The following is a 19,599-nucleotide window of genomic DNA, read 5'->3' as shown; positions in this document are numbered from 1 at the left end:
TGCTTTTTGTGTCTACAAATCTATCTACTTCTTTCTTAAGTATGATGCGGCCTCCACAGCCTTCTAAAGGTAGACAATTCTACATGTTCAGCACCCTCTGAACAAAGAAAGTTCTCTTCATTTCAGTCCTAAATATTTTACCCCATACTTTGAGTTTAATTCCCCATTCTAGTTGCCTCAGCCAATCTCTCCTTCGAATACAGCATGACAAGTCCTGTTGGAATTTTGTACTTTTCAAAGAGATCCTTGCCATTTTTCTGCTTTAGTGAATAGAGCCTAGTTTCCTCATACAACAGTCCCACCATCCCTGGAGTCAGTCTTGTGAAGCCTTTGCCTCATTCCCTCAAACTTTCTGATATAAGATCATCAAAACTGCACATAATGTGGTCACATAAAGGCCTGGAATAATTGTATAATAAGATATTCTTCCTTTTGTTTTCAAAACCTCTTGCAATAAAGACCAATATACCATTTGCCATCTTAAGCTTCATTCACCTGCAAGTTTGCTTTTAGTGGTATACAAGGTAACCCCAATACCTCATCATCTAAACAATATCAGCTTTTTGATTCCAACTTCTCCTCCCTTCCTTTACAGTTCTGATGACGGGTCTCAGCCCGAAATTTCAACTGTTAATTCCTCTCCATAGATGCTGCCTGATCTGCTGAGTTCCTCCAGCATTTTGTGTGTGTAGCTTTGAAATTCCAGCAACTGCAGAATCTCTTGTGGTTACAACTTGTTTGATTGTCCTTCTGAAGTAACTTCAGAAGTAACTGAAGTAATCTAGTCATTCACTCATGCAATTTCTCAAAGCCTCACCTCATCATTCTCACAATTCCATCCAGATTTGTATTGTCAAATTTAGAAGAATTACATTTGATTCCCTCGTTCAAATCATTGATATATATTGTAAATGACTGGAGGCTGGCACTGATGCTTTAAGTATCTGACAAGTCGTCTGTCATTCTGAGAAAGCCCTATTGTTTCCTACATTGTTTCTTGTCTGTTAGCCAAGTTTCAATCCATGCAGGTATACATATGTACCTTGCACTCTAATCTCCTATGTGGGCCTTTATTAAAGTTATGAAAATCCAGAAACACCACACCCAATAGTTCCCCTTTATCCATTTACTAGTTACATCCTTGAAAAATTTCAGTGGTTTTGTTAGATGTAACTTCCCTTTTCATAAACCCTTGTTAACTTTGTCTGTTCCTCTTTATTTTTTCAAAGTTATATCCTTCATAACAATCTAGTTTTTTTTAAACCTAACAGTTGGCTCTTCCACTTTTTGCTCATCCTTTTGGAAGAAATGTTCCATAATCTATAGAATTTTGGAAAAGACAAACAATGTTTTCACTATTTCCTTGGTTCCCACTTTTAATACAGTTGGATGCAGGATGAGAGAATTTATCAGATTTTGGTAAAAATGTGCTGTGTGTGACTGTTGTTTCTGTGTTTTGCACCTGTTTCGTTTGGCTGTATTAATGTGTGTGGTTGAATGAGAATTAAACTTGAACTTCAATCTGACAGCAGTTCATATTCCATTAATGAAACAATCCCAACAACAAAATAAATCTGCTGCTGTCAGAAAAGATAAATTTCTATTGTAGTAGTAAATTGTAGTAAACAATGATTCACCAATACTTCTTGGGGAAATAAGTCCCCTTCTCAATATGGTATGTCCTCTGAAGGTGCCTTGCAAGCTGCTCAGTTTAACGACATATAGGAAAATTAAACCATATCCATGAAGGAACGATAATTAGTGTTCAGTTTTATTCCTGGGCGAGGCTGCTGACTAGTGAGTTATCCGGGGAGTGATCATTTGAACTGCTGAACACATTTATTGACCAGGCAGAACTCACAAACTGCTGGCAAATTCCAGGTAAAAATGGCCATGGAAAGGAGAATCCAAAGCAGGTGAGCCTGTTACTGTAGGTCCCAAGTGTGACTTACAGGAACAAGTTTGCTCTTCTGGGCTCATAAATAGAATTATTAAAAAGTACAGCCAAATCTCTTCCACCTTTCAAGGTGGTTAGTAGATTGGTGGGATTGAAAAATTCAGTCAGGTCCCATGTAAAACTTGCAGTTGGGTTCTGATGAGGTCTTTCCATCTGATCTACATATCTGAAGACTTGTAATGGCTATCACTTCCATTAACTTTTAAAAATTTTGGTCAACCAGATTAGAGTACTAAGTGAATAAGGAAGTAATCCGTTAGGGTTACACACTGCTGAATATATAACCATACCTCTGGTGAAAGAGTTGTAATTGATTCAAAGAGAAGAATCTGGGCTGAAACTATGATGGACGTTTAGTTTTACAACTCTACTCCTTCAAAGTCCAAAAGGCATGTTCAACAGGGATAATGAAAATGGCTCCTCTAACATTTCTCTGGAACGTAGTTTCAAAGATGTGATGGTTTTTAAAAATTTCTCAAAGCTGTAGTACATTTTAACTATAATTTAGTATATCTTAATTTTCAGGGAATATACCATATAACTGACTCTAAAAAGCCACTCAAAGTGAAAAGTAAACGAAACCAATCTTAATCAAGATTTCCCATCATAGCTGACATACTGATCCATGTGAAGATTGCCATCTACCTGGGCCAGCTGACATTTTTGCTCCGTGTATTCCATTTCCCAGGCAGCTTTTTCATTTACGTACTGTTGCTGCAACTCATGGCGACGTTTCTCCTCCTCCCCAAGCTCAGCACCAAACTCTTCCAAAATGGACTTCAGAGCAATTAGGATCCTTCGGTTTTCTCTGGCCTGTGGAAGGGAGAAACTTATATAAAAATTTTGCAGTTTTTGGCAAGATATTTATGAGTGGCGTGAGGAAAAGCTTACTTGCACAGTGGTAGTTCTGACACAAAATGAACTACTTGAAATGTGGTGTCAATTGCAAGTTCCCAAAGAGAATGATAAATATTTGTCTGGGAGTAAACTGCATCAGATGGGGAAAATGGATTGTTCTCTGCAGAGTAGGCAAAGCCTTGAGGGGCCAAATAGCCTATTTTTGACCTGACTGAATAATTATATCTAAGATTCAGTGCAACTTGTCCAAACCAGTGTTTCTGAAATATACAAGTCCCTGCTCACTCCTCTTTAACAGATCAAAAACACCTTTAGTAGAGGAAAATGCAGCAAGACACTCATAGTAATGTCAGTAACCCAAAATTTAAAAACAAATCACACAAAGAAATTTTGCTGCAGTTGAGCAAAAGCTTAGCTACAGAAATAGGTTTTACTGGGATTCAAAGGAGAAAACATATCTAAGGGACAGAGAAGTTCAGGGAATTCTAGAAAATGAAGGCAGGGCAGGTGTGGTTATAATGGCCTACTGTAGGGCAATTAAAATTGCCCCTGGAAGTCAGAATGGTGATAGCACAGAAATCTCTGGAAATTGCAGGACTAAAATGGGTTACAGAAAGACAAAGCAAGAATAACATACTTATCTAGACTTTAAATTAATTTCTTGGTTCTTTCCTTGGGTTTAAGAGCCGACAGACTGCAGAGTTAGGCAAAAAAATGGCAGATGGAGTCCAATCCAGACAAGTGTGAAGTGATGCATTTTGGAAGGACAAGACTGAGTACAGGATTAATGGTCAGTTACTTAAGAGTGTGGATGAACAAAGGGATCTTGGGGTTCAAATCCATACATCCTTCAAGGTCACTGCACAGGTTGATAGGGTAGTTAAGAAGGCCTATGGGATGCTAGGCTTCATTAACGCGGGATTGAGTTCAAGAGTAGAGAGGTCATGTTGCAACTCTACAAATCTCTGGTAAGACTGCACTTAGAGTATTGTGTTCAATTCTGGTGACTTCATTATAGGAAGGATGTGGAAGCTATGGAGAGAGCGCAGAGGAAATTTACCAGGATGTTGCCTGGTTTGGAGAACAAGTCATATGAAGCAAGGTCAGCAGAGCTGGGACTTTTCTCTTTGGAGCGTAGAAGAATGAGAGGGGACTTGATAGAGGTCTACAAGATTATGAGAAGCATAGATAGGGTGTATAGTCAGTACCTGTTTCCCAGGGCACCAACAGCAAACACCAGAGGGCATAGGTACAAAATTAAGGGAGGGAAGTTTAGGGGAGACATCAGGGGTAAGTTTTTTTACACAGAGGGTTGTGAGTGCCTGGAATGACTTGCCAGGGATGGTGGTGGAGGCTAAAACATTAGGGGTATTTAAAAGCCTCCTGGACAGGCACATGGATGAAAAAAAAATGGAGGGTTATGGGGTAGTGTGGGTTTAGTACTTTTTTTTTAAGCATTATCTGGGTCGGCACAACATGGAGGGCTGAAGGGCCTGTACTGTGCTGTAGTGTTCTATGGTTCTATGTTAAAGGGCGGGTTATATGACCTCAGACACTGCTATACCCATATCTATTTTTGTTCAATCTCCGATATCCAACTGGGATCATGGCACCAGAGTCTGTTGTGGGAACTTCAAATAATTTTTTTCTCTTGAAGAGAGGATGTTAAGTCAATCCTCATTCTTACATGTTAAAATTGAACTGTTTCTCTTGTACAACAGTGTAAGTGATTTTTCCCCGATGTTAAAGAGGATTCTTTTGAATCTAATAACTGAATGTGATGCAAAAGCTGATGCAAAAGCCTGAACTTAACTGCTTACCTCCTTCAATATAGTGTTTATATACGTAAATTATCAAATTTTGATATAACTTTGAAAAAAATGCATTGAAGCATTGAAATGCTGTTTGATGAAGCAACTCTCAAATTTAGATGGGGGTGGGCGCCAACTTTAGGGGTAACAATTTGCACATAACCAGAACCTTCCTAGCTAAGCTACTGGTCAGAGAAATGTCTTCTGATACCAGAATAATCAAATATATATAAACTACAATTCGTATCAGGGTATTAAAGCTGGAGAAGGTAGACAATAGAAAAGAAGATTGCCTGGACTCCTGCACCAGGCATAGCTCATTGACTAGCAGAGGATGAATATGTGTGCACAGAACAGAGTCACATTTGGCTCTGATGTCTTCCAGATTCAAACTCGCTGACCCATTCTTGTTTATGAAGAATGATGAGGTAATGGAGGATTGTTCATCTCCATAGAAACAATACTATTCAGTATGAGTCAGGTATAAAGTGGAACATAAGAAAGAAACCTCAAAACACTCTAAGCTATAACCATGTTGATGCAAGACTCAAGAAATCTTAGCAGTGCCTCTACTTCCTCAACAGGCCAAAGAAATTTGGCATGTCTCCTTTGACCCTCACCAATTTTTAAATCGATGCATCATAGAAAGAAAACTATCTGGGCTCTGCCCACGACTGCAAGAAATTGTAGAGAGTTCAGCACTTCACAGAACCCATCCTGCCCTACATGGACTGACTATGCCTCTGTAAAGTAGCTAGCACAGCCAAAGGTCCCACCCATCCCAGACATTCTCTCTTCTCCCCCCTCCTGAAAGCACGTACTGTTAGAAGACCACTGAATGCTTCCCTGAGATGATAAGATGGTCTCTTGACCTCACAATCTACCTTTTTGTGACCTTGCACCCTGTCTATGTGCACTTCGCTTTCTGTGTTCTGTAAACATTTTATTCAGCATTCTGTTATTGCTTTACCTTGTACTCCCCTCAATGCATTGTGTAATGAATTGATCTATATGGACAGTGCGCAAGAAAGATTTTTCACTGTACCTCAATGTGTGTGACAACACTACATCAATTGACAAGTCCATGTGGAGCATATAAATTAATTTATCAGATTTGCATAACAATGCTTTACATATCATCAATTATTGTTATGTACAATGACCACTGTATTTGAAAATGTGAGGGAATTTTGCAAAAGTCAATGAACTACATGAACACATCTCGTTTCTGGTGTTGGTAGTTACAAGATAAATTAGTACAAATAATAACACTTTTCTAATTTCATGGGTCAACTTACCAATGGAAAATACTAATCATTGCAAATTATTTTTTCTTTATGTGCAGAAACAAAATGAAGTCAACAAACATGACAAGGGAGACTGCGTATGCTAGACTCTTGAATTAAAACAAAACGTTTGCTGAATTCACCAGGTTAAGCAGCATCTATGGAGGGAAAAGTGCAAGTCTATGCAACCGATATCCGAACTCTATGACATTTGGACAGATACTTGGATTGGGAAGGTTTAATGAGCCAAATGCAGACAAATGGAATTAACTTAGATGGGCATGGCTAAAAGAGTAGGCAGAGACTCAGTTTAATGTCTTGTGTGATAATGGCTTGGCTGACAGTGCAACGCGTTTTTGGGAGTCAACCTGAAATACGATGCTCAAATCTCTACACTGGGACTCAGCTGCTAACCTAGTGCCATGAAAGGAACATTAATTGAACATCTTCAACCTCTCACTTTGGCAATATGAAGAATCTACCTGCTTCATGTAGGTTTCAATCATACCAGTACCCAAGAAAAACATGATAATCTGCCTCAATGACCATTATCCAGGAAGTCTTACATCCAATGTGATCAATTAATTAACATATTCATACCATGATAATAAATCATAGGAATTTTGAACTTTAATTCATATGCAATTGACCTGTGTTAAGTGTGTGGCAGTTTAAACCTTGCAGATGTGGTTAGATCACATGAAAAGCAATAAACCACTTTAACCCTGAGAAGTGCAAGCAAAACAAGAAATATTTTCAACACATTATTTGAAATAACCTCAATGTCAATCATATTAGTTTTTGAACTCAGGTTTACATTGACATGTGTATTTTCAGCACAATCATTTAAAAATCTAAATGTTATGACATTACTTTACATTATGTTTAGATCTCAATGCTGACACTGGATATAACATTTATAGAGGAAGATTTTAAGGCAGAAGAGTTGCTCCAATTCCTCTGGCTGTGCTCAGCTGTTATAGGCACCAATTAAGATGGAACTTTAATAATTAACTGCAAACTAACAAGGCACGAAGGGCCACAAGGTAGACCAGGTACTAAAGACGACAGGCAACAAGGTAACTGTCGGCAAGGAGCAACTGGTTGAGGCTGGCTGGTTTAATGGGTGAACAAGGGCAGTAGATGACAGCTGGGTTTAAACAGGCTGCAGGTGACTCCTGTAGCTGGGTGGAGACTGGGAAGCGTCTGCTTGTGCAGGTCTGACTGGGCTCTCCTGCCTATGGCCAGCACCCAATGGCCCAGGACGATCCGGATGGGTCCAGTGGAGCTCCTCGATGATCAAGGATCCAAGATGAAACTAGATGGCAGCCAAGAACCCTCCTTCCTTCCCTGGGCTGAACCACCTTCCACCATCCTAGGTTCTGGAGTTGCAGGCTCAGTTAAGTTGAGTGGTCCATGAAAAACAAACCACATATGATGATATATGTGTACTTGATAATAAATTTCCTTTGAATGTTGAGGAAGGACACATGGAAGTTATGTGGTTAGTGTGATCCTGAGGGACAGCAGCAGCTGGAGAGGGAAAATGACTGGATTCATGTGATGAGTGATCTTGAAGGGACCAATCAACCACGGTGAGAGCTTGCAAGGAAAGATCTCGAGTGCACAGCCAGTCACGGTCGCCAGACCTTAGTAGATTGGCTGCTGCTGCTGCCGGTTGGCCTGGAGGTAGTAGGCATGGTTGGCAGCTAAAATATACCTCCATCGTTGGTTTTGCAGGTGGTCGGTAACCATGAAGAACTTCAAAGTGACAGAGGAGGTGTGTAGTTTGTATCAGCCCAGAGCAGATACTTCCACCACGTGGAAGGGCTAGAGGTGGCGAAACATCTTGGAAACTTCTCAACTTGCTGATTGATCATTGGATTATAGCCAGAGGACAAACTAACTGAAATGCGGAGGAGGGAGTAGAAGGCTCACCAAAAGCAGAAGACGAATTGTGGATCCTGGTCTGACACAATATCCTGAGGGAGCCATGGAACCCAACTGCATGTTGGGGAACCAGGTCCACCATCTCAGTGGCTGACAGAAGTTTGGGGAGGGCAATGACGTGGTCTACCTTGGAGAACCGATGCACCACTGTCATGATCACCATGGGCCCATTGGAAGGTGGCCAACCAGCGATGAAATCGATGGTGATGTCCAATTTGATGGTGAGTAACTCCCTGTCTCCTACTCTATAACGGTGCTGTGTAGAGTGGAAATTACGTGAGAAGGCAGCACAAGAGTGTGCTTTCCCATCTAGTCCTAGTGGCAATGAAGCATCTCCTCGCAAGCGTGATCTGTGGCAGGTTATCCATGAGATGGGTGATTTGGTGAGAGAAGCAGCAATTTTGCTGTAGTTTCTGATGAAACAGCAGTAGGGATTGGGGAAGCCCAGGAAGTGCTGTAGCAATTTGAAGATGTGGATCAGGTCATTCCTGCTCTGTAGATCTAGTTTGATGAAGATCTGACAAAGCGTTTCGAATGTGCTATCCCATCATGGAGAGGGGAGCAGTTCTTAATGGTGATTTTACTGAGTTCCCAGAAATCGATGCATGGATAAAGAACCCCATCCTTCTTTCTGACAAAGAAGAATCCTGCACCGGCTAGGGACTGGGATGATCAAACAAAGCTGTGCTGTTGTGCTTTGGTGATGTAGTCATTAATAGCTTAGGTCTCGGGGAGAAGAGGGAGAACAGATCACCTTGGGGAAGGGTGGAGCCCAGGAGGAAGTCAATCATGCAGTTGTGTGGTCTGTGAGACAACAGGGCATTGGCTTCTCTTTTACTGAAGGCGATGACTAAGTTGGGTATTCCTGTACGAGCTTAGTGAGGTTGAGAGTTTCTTCTGTCTCCGTAGATTTACAGAGTAAAGTCAGCTCAGGTTGCAGGCAGGTTTTGCAGGCGAGACCCCAACTCAGCAGAGAACTGGATGACCAGGCGAAGTGAGGGTTGTGACTGGAGAGCCAGGGGTAACCCAAGGTGAGAGGAGTGTTGAGCAAGTAGAGCAGGAGGAATTGGATGGACTGACAGTGCTCTCTGATGCTTATGTGCATAGGTTGTCTGCACACTCTGAGCATCCCAGACCCCAAGCAATGTCTGTCAGTGGAAAGATACAGAAGGGGTGAGAGGCAGGCTCGGTAGGGAGTCTAAGCTGCAAGAACAGAGTCTGGTTGCTCGCTGTGCTGGAATCCAGAGCCTCCTGTGTACATAGAGCTGTTGGGGTGTGGAGGAGGACATAGAGAAAGAGTCAGGCAACAGTGCTGGAATGAGGGGCCGGGGAGCTCCTCGTCTCTACTGCCACTTCCTAGGCGCAGTGTGCATCCAATGTACTGGTGATCAGCTGCTCTGCAGTATGCGCACAAGTTGTTTCTCCACTAGCACTCATTCTCCCGTGGGGTTAAGAGAGCCCTCTCTAGTTGCATGGGTTCTGGAGGTGTTGCTGATGAGGGACCAGCAGCTTGAAATGGTTCTGGGAATGGAAATGGGTTCTAGCTGATGATCCAGAGGGTCGCCCCATAGATGGATGACCAGAGTGATGAGGCTTTCCAGCACTCTGATGCGAGGATCATGAATTCCACGGTGTAGTCCAGCAATGTGCGTGATCCTTGACGTAGGCGAAGCATCTGATCCACTGCCTCCCTTCTACGTCCCAGATGGTTGGAAACCCAGTACATCTCAGTGGTGAAATCCTCATATCTGTTGCAAATGGGCGTCTTATTGTCCCAATTAGTGGCAGCCCAGGTGAGAGATTGCCCAGTCAATGGAGAGATGACAAAAACGATCTTGGATCGGTCCATGGAATAGAGATGGTTGGAGCTCAAAGTGTAAAATGCATTGGGACAGGATGTTGCTGCATGATGTTGGGGTTCCATTGAAACTTTCAGTCACTGGAATCCAGGGCTTCAAGGTGGAGGTGTCTGGCATGGGGTTGCTGTATCAAGACAGAGAGTTGGTTGAGAGTGGTGAGGAGATGGTCAATAGTTTCCTGCTGCTTGTGGATCATGTGCTCATGTGGACTGACTACTTCCTTCAGACAAGCAAACTCTGCTGGGTCATTTGCGAGTTCACCCATCCTGTCAGGCAATGTAGAGGAGGCCCAGATGCAAAGCAGCGGAGAAGATTCAGCAGTGAATGATAATTTTAATAATAAACTGCGAAACAACAGCCACGAGTGGCCACAAAACAAGAGCAAACAGATACTAAACACAACAGCTGTTCCTTTTTCGTGCATCAGGCAGTATTTTGTCCTGCTGCTTCCTTAGCATTTGCCAGTCTTTTTATGAGGCCGAGTTGTTAGCTCGACACTCAACCTAGCACAGATGGAAAGTGTGCAAAGAGCTGGCCAGATGTTAACTCAGCAACATTGGCCTCGAAGTCAGGTGCTGACACCGCTCAACACAACAAGCAACAAGTTAACTGAAGGCTAGGAGCAACCAGATGAAGCTGGCTAGTTCAATGGGTGAACAAAGAGTCTGGATAAGAGTTAGGTTCAAATAGGTTGCAGGTGATGAATCGGAAATAAGAGGTAGGTGACTCCTGTTAGCTGGGTGGAGACTGGGAGGTGTCTGCCTGTGTAGGCTTGACAGCAATCAGGTGGTTGCTGTGTTGGTTGCTTCAAGGCCTGAGAATCTCACTAAGGTGGCTGTGGAATTTACATTCATATAATTAAACAAATCTACAGTTTAAAAAAATCCAATGACAGTGACCACGATTGTTGGAAAGCACATCTGTCTTGTCAGGCTACTCTAGAGAATAGTTATGAGTCAATTACATTGATGGGTTTGGAGTCATCTGTAAAGGCCAGACAGGGCAAGAACAGCAGATTTAATTCCCTAAAGGCCATTACTCAACCAGATGGATTTTTAAAATGAGAAAATAACAATTTTCCAGTTTTACAGACAATATTGTTACTAGCTTTTCACTGCCAATCTATTTAATTTACACCAGTTGTTTCCAGCTGCCTCTGGATTAACAATCCACTCCTCAGAATGCTTGTCTAGTGGCTTGGCATTGAGTGATCACAGTCCTACGGTTTGTAAAGTAATCAAGGAAACCATTTGGCATATTGTGTGCAGTCCAGCTCTTTGCAGGAGCAATCCAGTCAAGTGCATCCCCAAGCTTTTTCACTGAAGCTTTGCAAACAAAAGCAAAAAAAAGCCACGCTTTTGCTCACATGGAGGGAATTTTCGAGAGTGAAAATTCCTAGATCAACAAATCGGCATTCAGAAACTTCTCTGGCAGCGGACACATGTTGCCAGCTGAAAATAATACTTATCAAGTCTCTCTATACTTCTAAAATTCCTCTCCATCCCCCACCAAAAGCCGCATTTATCTGCGCGTCTATCCATTAGCCTATGATGGATCCAGGCACCATGTGAGCGGAGCTCACGACAGACAGCTTGATCAATCACAAGTCTAAAGCCCATTCCATAGAGCAGAGTTCATGCCCCATATTCCTCCTAAGCTGGATTCCAAACAGGACAAGTTATAAGCATGCAATCCTAGTCTGGTACTGTTATCTTCTAAAGTCTCGATGATTGGATTTTGCCAAAAAAATCACAAAATGAAAGAAATATGAACTCTCATTGCATGCAGCCATGAAATATGGCTAAGAAATGTGTATACAAATGGGGAAAAAGCAATAGATGGTAGCATACCAAAAAGTGTATAACAATAGGAGAATCTTGAAGTGCATACCCATTGATTCTTGAAGGCAGCAGGACAGACAGATAAGGTGGTTAAGGTGACACACAAGATACCAGTCTTTATCAACTGAGGCTCAGAATATGAGTGCCTAGAAATTTATAATCACGAGCTGTGCCACATTTCTGATCACCACACTCAAGGAAGGATGTGATTATACTAGAAAGGGTACAGAGAGAATAAATGAACATGTCAGGGCTACAGAATTTTGAGAAAAAGCTGACTAGGTTTCAGTTGTTTTCTTTCAAACAAGGAAGAATTAATTGAGGTGTACAAAACTATTACAGACCAAGACAGTATGGACAGACAAAATGTACTTCCATTGGCAGAGATTTATGTAATTTGTCTAATTACCAGAGAGGAGTTCAGATTTTATTCTTCCTTCCCCTCCAACAAGTACTGAGTGTCTAGAACTCACAGCCTAAAGTGGGTGTTGGGTAGAAACCCTCATCAGGCTTACAGGATGTGCTTAAGGAACTATGGGCTGCAAGGTGATAAACAACTGGGAAGCAGAAATCTAAATAGCTTTATTTTCGCTTAGCATGGGCTTGAACAGCCTCCTTCAGTAAAATTCAATGACTTCACAATAACGACAATTTGTTGGTCACTTTAAAGGAGGATTTTATTCCCTAGAAAATAGAAGATTGAGGTATACACTCTTATGAGGGGTATAGATAGGGTAAATGCAAACAGGCTTTTTTTCCCCACTGAGATTGGGTGAGACTCCAACTAAAGGTCATAGGCTAAGAATGAAAGGTGAAATGCTTAGGGTGGTTCACTCATAGGGTGGTGAGAATGTGAAATGAGCTGCCACCAGTGTTTGCAGGGTCAATTTAAGAGAAAGTCTGATAGGTAATTGATGAGAGAGGAATGGAAAGCTATGGTCCTGTTGCAGGTCAATGAGACTAGGCAGATTATGGTGTAGCACAGACTAGATGGGCCAAAGAGATTGCTTCAGTGCTGTAGTAACAGAAGGTAACAGAATTGAGGCAAGATCATAGAACTGTTGGTTAAAATACACTTCCAACGATGCACAGTTAAAGTTCTTCTTAAAGTACTGCACTTTATTTTATATAAGGCTGCAGGTTTAGTTTAATTCACTTTACATACATATGTAATATGTCATGTGAGTTGCATCAACTGGTTCTTTTGAAAGCTAATCCAGAAAATATCAACTGGCAGAATATTGTAGAATGAGAGAAATTTCTCAAGGAACAAGGATACAAACAGAAACTAGTGGCACACCTGCTTCTGATGCTGTAGTAACTCTTTTGTCTGTAGCTGAGGCCTGTAGTCATCACTCTCTGAAGGGGAAAGTTGGGAGTATTCAGTCAGCACATAGCCACTGTCCTCTTGGTCAGGGTCCAGCTCTGTCTGTTCAAGAAGCAGGTTAAATTCAGGTAGGCTTTCTATCTGTTCAAGCTGAAAAATAATTTATTGCTTATTAAACAAATATTAAATGTTTTAAGCACAAATATTTACAAGTGATATAAATGAAATGAACAGTCACTCCTTGCTGCAATACCATTTTTTTCATATACGGATATATCATTGAACGTAACCAAAAGCCAACATTTTCCTTACAAATGTGGAAGGAAGTGTCATGCTTATTAAGGTCTAGACTTCCTTTTTTCCCCAAATGGTCTGATCTACAGATCATTGAATTATTGTACGCTGTCGCTTACCAAATCAGGACCAGTATAACTGATCTGTGACACACACAAAATGCTCTAAGAACTCAACAGGCCAGGCTGCAGCTATGGAAAAGAGTATAGTTGATGTTTTGGGCCAAAACCCTTCTGCAGGATTAGAATAAAGACTAACCTACCAACCAGCATGTCTTTGGACTGTGGGAGGAAGCCAGAGCACCAGGAGGAAACTCATAATTTCCACAGGGAGGACGTACAAACTCTTTACAGAGAACATCAGGACTGAAATCCAGACTCTGATGCCCTGAGTTGCAATAGCATTGCGCTAACCATTACACGACCATGGCATCCCTTATTCCCCCTTAAGGTCCCTTTGGGCCCCTTCTCTGAGAAAAGACGTGCTGGCGCTGTGGAGGATCCAGAGGAGGTTCACAAGAATGATTCCAGAAAGGTAAGGGCTAATGTATGAGGAGTGCTTGATGTCTCTGGGCCTGTACTCACTGGAATTTAGAAGAATGGGCGGTGGGGGCACAGAATCTCATCAAAAGCTAATGAATATTGAAAGGCCTAAATAGAGTGGATGTGAAGAGGATGTTTCCCATAGTGGGTGATTCTAAGACCAGAGGGCACAACTTCAGAATGGAGGAACTTCTTTAGCAAGAGGGTAGTGATTATGTGAAATGCATTGCCACAGATGGCTGTGGAGGCCAGGTCATTGGGTATATTTAATGCAGTGTTTGATAATTTCTTGATTAGTCAGGGTGTCATTTTTTCTCCTGTCCTGCAGAAGGGTTTTGACCCAAATCGGTAATGTACTTTTATTCCACAGATACTGCCTGGCCTTTTGAGTTCCTACAGTATTTTGTGTATGTTGCTTGGATTTCCAGCATCTGCAGATTTTCTCTTGTTTGTAACTGATTTGTGAAGGTGACCCAGATTATTAAGGCTGCTTTCATAACCTGGTTGCACAGAGAATGAAAGATCAGTGAACTAGTGGTCACTAAAACTTGAAAAATAGCTCAAATAATGAAATAGTTTAAGTATTTAACCTTGCTTTTATTAAGAGAGAGCATAAGAGTAAGAAATGCTTGGATCGATACTTAAAGTGTACATTTTCTTTGATTGCTCTTCAGAATGGAAAACAGATGCAAAATGCTACATCACCACTGTATTCATAATATCCTACCACAAACTTCCAGATGGTACCACATGATTGGTCAAGTTGCCATGTCCTTGTTCCATCTTAAAATTACAAATGGGATTCATGTTAGAAAGCTGCATCGATAATTTAAGATCAGAGCTGGACTGTATTCACTTCCAATATTATAATTATGGATCAGCTAACCACAATGATCTTTAATCTTTGTCTGACCCTTCAGCAACCTCCTTCATCAGGAAGTGTGGCTGCAGATCAGGGATACAAATGTGTTTAAGGAAACAGGGTTTTAAACTGCCAGTACTGACTATCTTGCTGGCAAACGTGCAGTCTCTGGTGAATAAAATCGATGATCTCAGAGCCAGGGTGCTGAATCAGAGGGACGTTAGGACCACGTGTGTCCTTTGTTTCACAAAATCTTAGTTAACCCCTTTTGTACCAGACAGATCTACAGAGGCTCTCAAAAGCAGAGGTGGAGGAGTATGTCTGATGATCAACTCTTCCTGGTGCACAAATGTATCAGTGTTCTGCTCACCAGACCTGGAATATCTAGCAGTTATGTGCCATCCTTTTTACCTACCACGGGAGATTTCTGGGATCGTTTTTTTAAACAGGATACATTCCACGGGGTCAATGCCAATCAGGCTTTAGATGATCTGAGCAATGGGATCAACATGCACGAAACAGCGCATCCTAACACCTTCACCATCGCTTTGGGGGATTTTAACCAGGCCAGTCTGAAAAAAATCACTAAGCAATTACCACCAACAGATCACTTGCAATACCAGAGGAAACAATACACTGGACATTTGCTACACCACCATCAAGAGTGCCTACCGTGCTATTCCACGCCCTCACTTCGGGAAGTCTGATCACCTGGCTGTACTTCTACTCCCTGAGTACAGGCAGAGACTGAAGACTGCAGCAGCAGTTGTGAGGACCAAGAAGTTATGGACAAGGGAAGCACAGGAGCGCCTAAAGGACTGCTTTGAATCGGTAGACTGGACTGTATTCAGGGATTCATCTTCAAACCTGGATGAGTATGCTGCAGTTGTTATCAACTTCATTAAAACTTGTGTGGTTGAGTGTGTGCCTACAAAGACTTACTGTACATACCCAAACCAAAAACTGTGATGAACCAGGAGGTACATCGTCTGCTGAAAGCTAGATCTGTGGCATTCAAGTCTGGCAACCCAGGCCTGTACCAGAAAACTAGGTATGATTTGCAGAGGGCTATTTCAAGGGCAAAGAGATAATTTCGAATGAGGTTGGAGGCGACATTGGAAGTACAACAACTCTGGCAGGGTTTGCAAGACATGACTTCCTACTAAGTGAAACCCTATAGCATGAATGGCAGTGATGCTTCACTACCAGATGAACTCAATGCTTTCAATGCCCGCTTTGAAAGGGAGAATTTAACTACAACTGTGAAGATCCCTGCTGCACCTGATGACCCTATGATCTCTGTCTCAGAGGCTGATGTCAGGCCATCTTTAAAGAGAGTGAACCCTCACAAGGCAGAAGATCCCGATGGAGTACTTAGTAAAGGCTCGGAAAACCTGTACTAACCAGTTAAGAGTATTCAGGACATTTTCAACCTCTCACTGCTATGGACAGAAGTTCCAACTTGCTTCAAAAAGGCAACAATTGTACCAGTGCCTAAGAAGAACAATGTGAACTGCCTTAATGACTATCGCCCGGTAGCACTCACATCTACAGTGATGAAATGTTTTGAGAGGTTGGTCATGACTAGACTGAACTCCTACCTCAGTAAGGACCTAGACCTATTGAATTTTGCCTATTGCCACAATAGATCAATGGCAGATGCAATCTCAATGGCTCTACAACCGGCTTTAGACCACCTAGACAATATAAACACCTACGTCAGGACACTGTTCATCAACTATATCTCAGCATTTAATACTACCATTCCTACAATTCTGATTGAGAAGTTACAGAACCTGGACCTCTGTACCTCCCTCTGCAACTAGATCCTCGACTTCCTAACTGGAAGACCACAATCTGTGTGGATTGGTGATAACATCTCCTCCTCACTGACGATCAACACTGGCGCACCTCAGGGGTGTGTGCTTAGCCCACTGTACTATTCCCTTTATACCCATGACTGTGCGGCTAGCATAGCTCAAATACCATCTATAAATTTGCTGATGATACAACCACTGTTGGTAGAATCTCAGATGGTGATGAGAGGGTGTACAAGAGCGAGATATGCCAACTAGTGAAGTCGTGTCACAGCAACAACCTGGTATGCAATGTCAGTAAGATGAAAGAGCTGATTGTGGACTTCAGGAAGGGTAAGACGAAGGAACACATACCAATCCTCATAGAGGGATCAGAAGTGGAGTAAGTGAGCAGTTTCAAGTTCCTAAGTGTCAAGATCTTTGAGGACCAAACCTGGCCCCAACACATTGATGCAGTTATAAAGAAGGTATACTTCATTAGGAGTTGAAGAGATTTGGCCTATCAAAAAATACACTCAAAAACCCCTCTCTGTGGAGAGCATTCTGACTGGCTTCATGTCTGTCTGGTATGGGGGGTGGAGGGGGGTGCTACTGCACAGGACCAAAAGAAGCTGCAGAGGGTTGTAAATTTAGTCAGCTCCATCTTGGGTACTAGCCTACAAAATACCCAGGACATCTTCAAGGAGTGGTGTCTCAGAAAGGCAACATCCATTATTAAGGACCTCCAGCACCCAGGGCATGTCCTTTTCTCACTGTTACCATCAGGAAGGAGGTACAGAAGTCTGAAGGCACACACTCAGCGATTCAGGAACAGCTTCTTCCCCTCTACCATCCGATTCCTAAATGGACATTGAACCCTTGAACATTACCTCACTTTTTAAAATATATATTATTTCTGTTTTTTTGCATGATTTTTAATCTATTCAATTTACATATGCTGTAATTGATTTACTTATTATTATTATCACTTTTTTTCTTCTAGATTATGTATTGCAATGAACTGCTGCTGCTAAGTTAACAAATTTCACGGCACATGCCAGTGAAAATAAACCTGATTCTGGTCTTGTAGGACTATTTTTTTTGTCATTTATTTTTATTTTCTATGCCATCAAAGACATTTTCTTTTGTTCCTTTTCCATTTAACAAAAATAGTTTACCCTAAATTTTTCTGGTTCTAATGAAATGTCAACTCTACTTTTCAGATTTTACAGATGCTTTCAACATGTTCTGTTTCAGCATCATATTTCCAACAGAATTTTGCCTTTCCACTAGAATTAAAAATAATGCTCATATTGTGGTGACCCACTTCCTAGCGCACTTAAACCGGCTCACAAATAGCCAGCGCGCTGGCACAAAGGCCAGTCCCAAAAGGGCGCCAAGTCTGCTTCACCAACAAAGGGAAAAAGCCCGCGCGGGACTGTGAATACATGCCCCCTACAACATCCGCACCCGGGGAGGGCGGGATTAGGGAGGCTTTAAAGCGAGGCCGCGAAGTTCGAAGAAAATCTTTTTTAACTGCAGTTTACCGACTCCGTGTCATTATTTCAGCGCTGCGTGTAGCACATCGCTACAATTTGTGACCCCGACGGTCCAAATGATATTTGGGCCAAAGATGACCGATGCCGCATCTGTTCATGCAGTTTCGTTGAAACTGCCGAGCTTCTGGATGCTGCGACCTCACCTCTGGTTCCAGCAAGCAGAAGCCCAATTCCACGTTCGGCAGATAACCTTGGAGGACACACGTTACTACTACGTGGTGAGATCCCTCGACCAGGACACAGCGGCCCAGGTTGAGGAGTTCATACAGTCTCCCCCAGCGGACAGCAAATACACAGATTTCAAAGCCCTGCTCATAAGGACTTTCGGACTCTCACGGCGCGAGTGGGCTGCCCATTTCCTGCACCTGGATGGTTTGGGAGACAGACCACCATCGGCTTTGATGAACGAGATGCTGTCCCTGGCCGGAGGACACAAGCCCTGTGCCTCATGTTTGAGCAGGCATTCCTGGAGCAGCTGCCCGAGGACATACGCCTGCTGCTGTCCAACGTGGATTTCAGCAACCCCTGGAAGGTGGCAGCCCGGGCGGACTTGCTGTGGAACGCCAAGAAGGAGAGTGGGGCGTCAGTCGCACAGATCACCAGGCCACGCTCCCAGCAGCAAACCAGACCAGGCCCGGCCACAGAGCCCTCTAACCCCAGAGCCAGGGGTGAGGAGACCAACGAACAACGGCGCTTCTACCACCAGCAGTGGGGCGCAGAAGCCCGCCACCGTCGCCTGCCCTGCAAGTTCCTGGGAAACGCCAGGGCCAGCCGCCGCTGATGGCTACGGCGGCTGGCCATCGGGATAGCCTCCTGTATGTGTGGGACAAGCAGTCGGGATGCCGTTTTTTGGTCGACACCAGTGCCGAGATCAGCGTCTTACCTCTGATGAGTTACGACACTCACAACAGGGCACCGGGTCCCACCCTGAGGGCCATGAACGGCAGCACAGTAAGGACCTACAGCACTCGTATGGTGCAGCTACAGTTTGGCTCCAGCCGGTTCACGTGGGACTTCACACTGGCCGCCATAGCCCAACCGCTTCTGGGTGCGGATTTTTTGCAGTCTCACAGCCTACTGGTCAACCTGCCGAGGCAGAGACTGGTCAGCCATGCCCAGACACGGCGTACAGCACCACATCCTGACCCAGGGACCACCCCTCCACGCCTATGCTCGAAGGCTTCCCCCGGACAAGCTCCGACTGGCGAAGGAGGAGTTCAAGAGGATGGAGGAATTGGGGATCATACGGCTGTCTGACAGCCCATGGGCCTTACCCCTGCACATGGTGCCCAAAGCGGCAGGGGACTGGAGACCATGCGGCGACTACCGCAGGCTGAACGAGGCTACCACACCGGACCACTGCCCAGCGCTGCACATTCAGGACTTTGCAGCAAACCTGCACGGCGCACGGATCTTCTCCAAGATAGACCTCGTCCGGGGATACCATCAAATCCCGATGCATCGTGACGACATCCCCAAAACAGCACTCATCACCCCGTTCGGCCTTTTCGAATTCCTCCGCATGCCGTTCGGCCTGAAGAATGCCGCACAGACGTTTCAGCGGTTAATGGACGCGGTGGGACGCGACCTGGACTTCGCTTTCATCTATTTGGACGACATCCTCTTAGCCAGCAGCAGTCGTCAGGAGCATCTGTCC

At 43.4% G+C, this 19,599-nt stretch overlaps 1 protein-coding gene across 2 annotated transcripts in view; it reads right to left on the bottom strand.

Annotated features, from left to right (window-relative positions):
* The window catches only part of LOC132397406 (microtubule cross-linking factor 1), a 218,807-nt gene that overhangs the window by 53,425 nt on the left and 145,783 nt on the right, over window positions 1-19,599 (bottom strand). For both annotated transcript variants that reach the window (XM_059976138.1, XM_059976146.1), the window contains exons 9-10: window positions 12,863-13,039; window positions 2,603-2,770 (exon numbers count right to left, since the gene is read on the bottom strand). In XM_059976138.1, coding sequence (XP_059832121.1) covers window positions 2,603-2,770; window positions 12,863-13,039 — 345 coding nt within the window. The remainder of the gene's footprint in view (window positions 1-2,602; window positions 2,771-12,862; window positions 13,040-19,599) is intronic.

The sequence above is a fragment of the Hypanus sabinus genome, chromosome 1 (assembly GCF_030144855.1).
Source record: "Hypanus sabinus isolate sHypSab1 chromosome 1, sHypSab1.hap1, whole genome shotgun sequence".
NCBI classification, from domain to species: Eukaryota; Metazoa; Chordata; class Chondrichthyes; order Myliobatiformes; family Dasyatidae; genus Hypanus; species Hypanus sabinus.
Note: the sequence above shows the minus strand (reverse complement) of the source record. Positions and strands in the feature narration are given on the sequence as shown.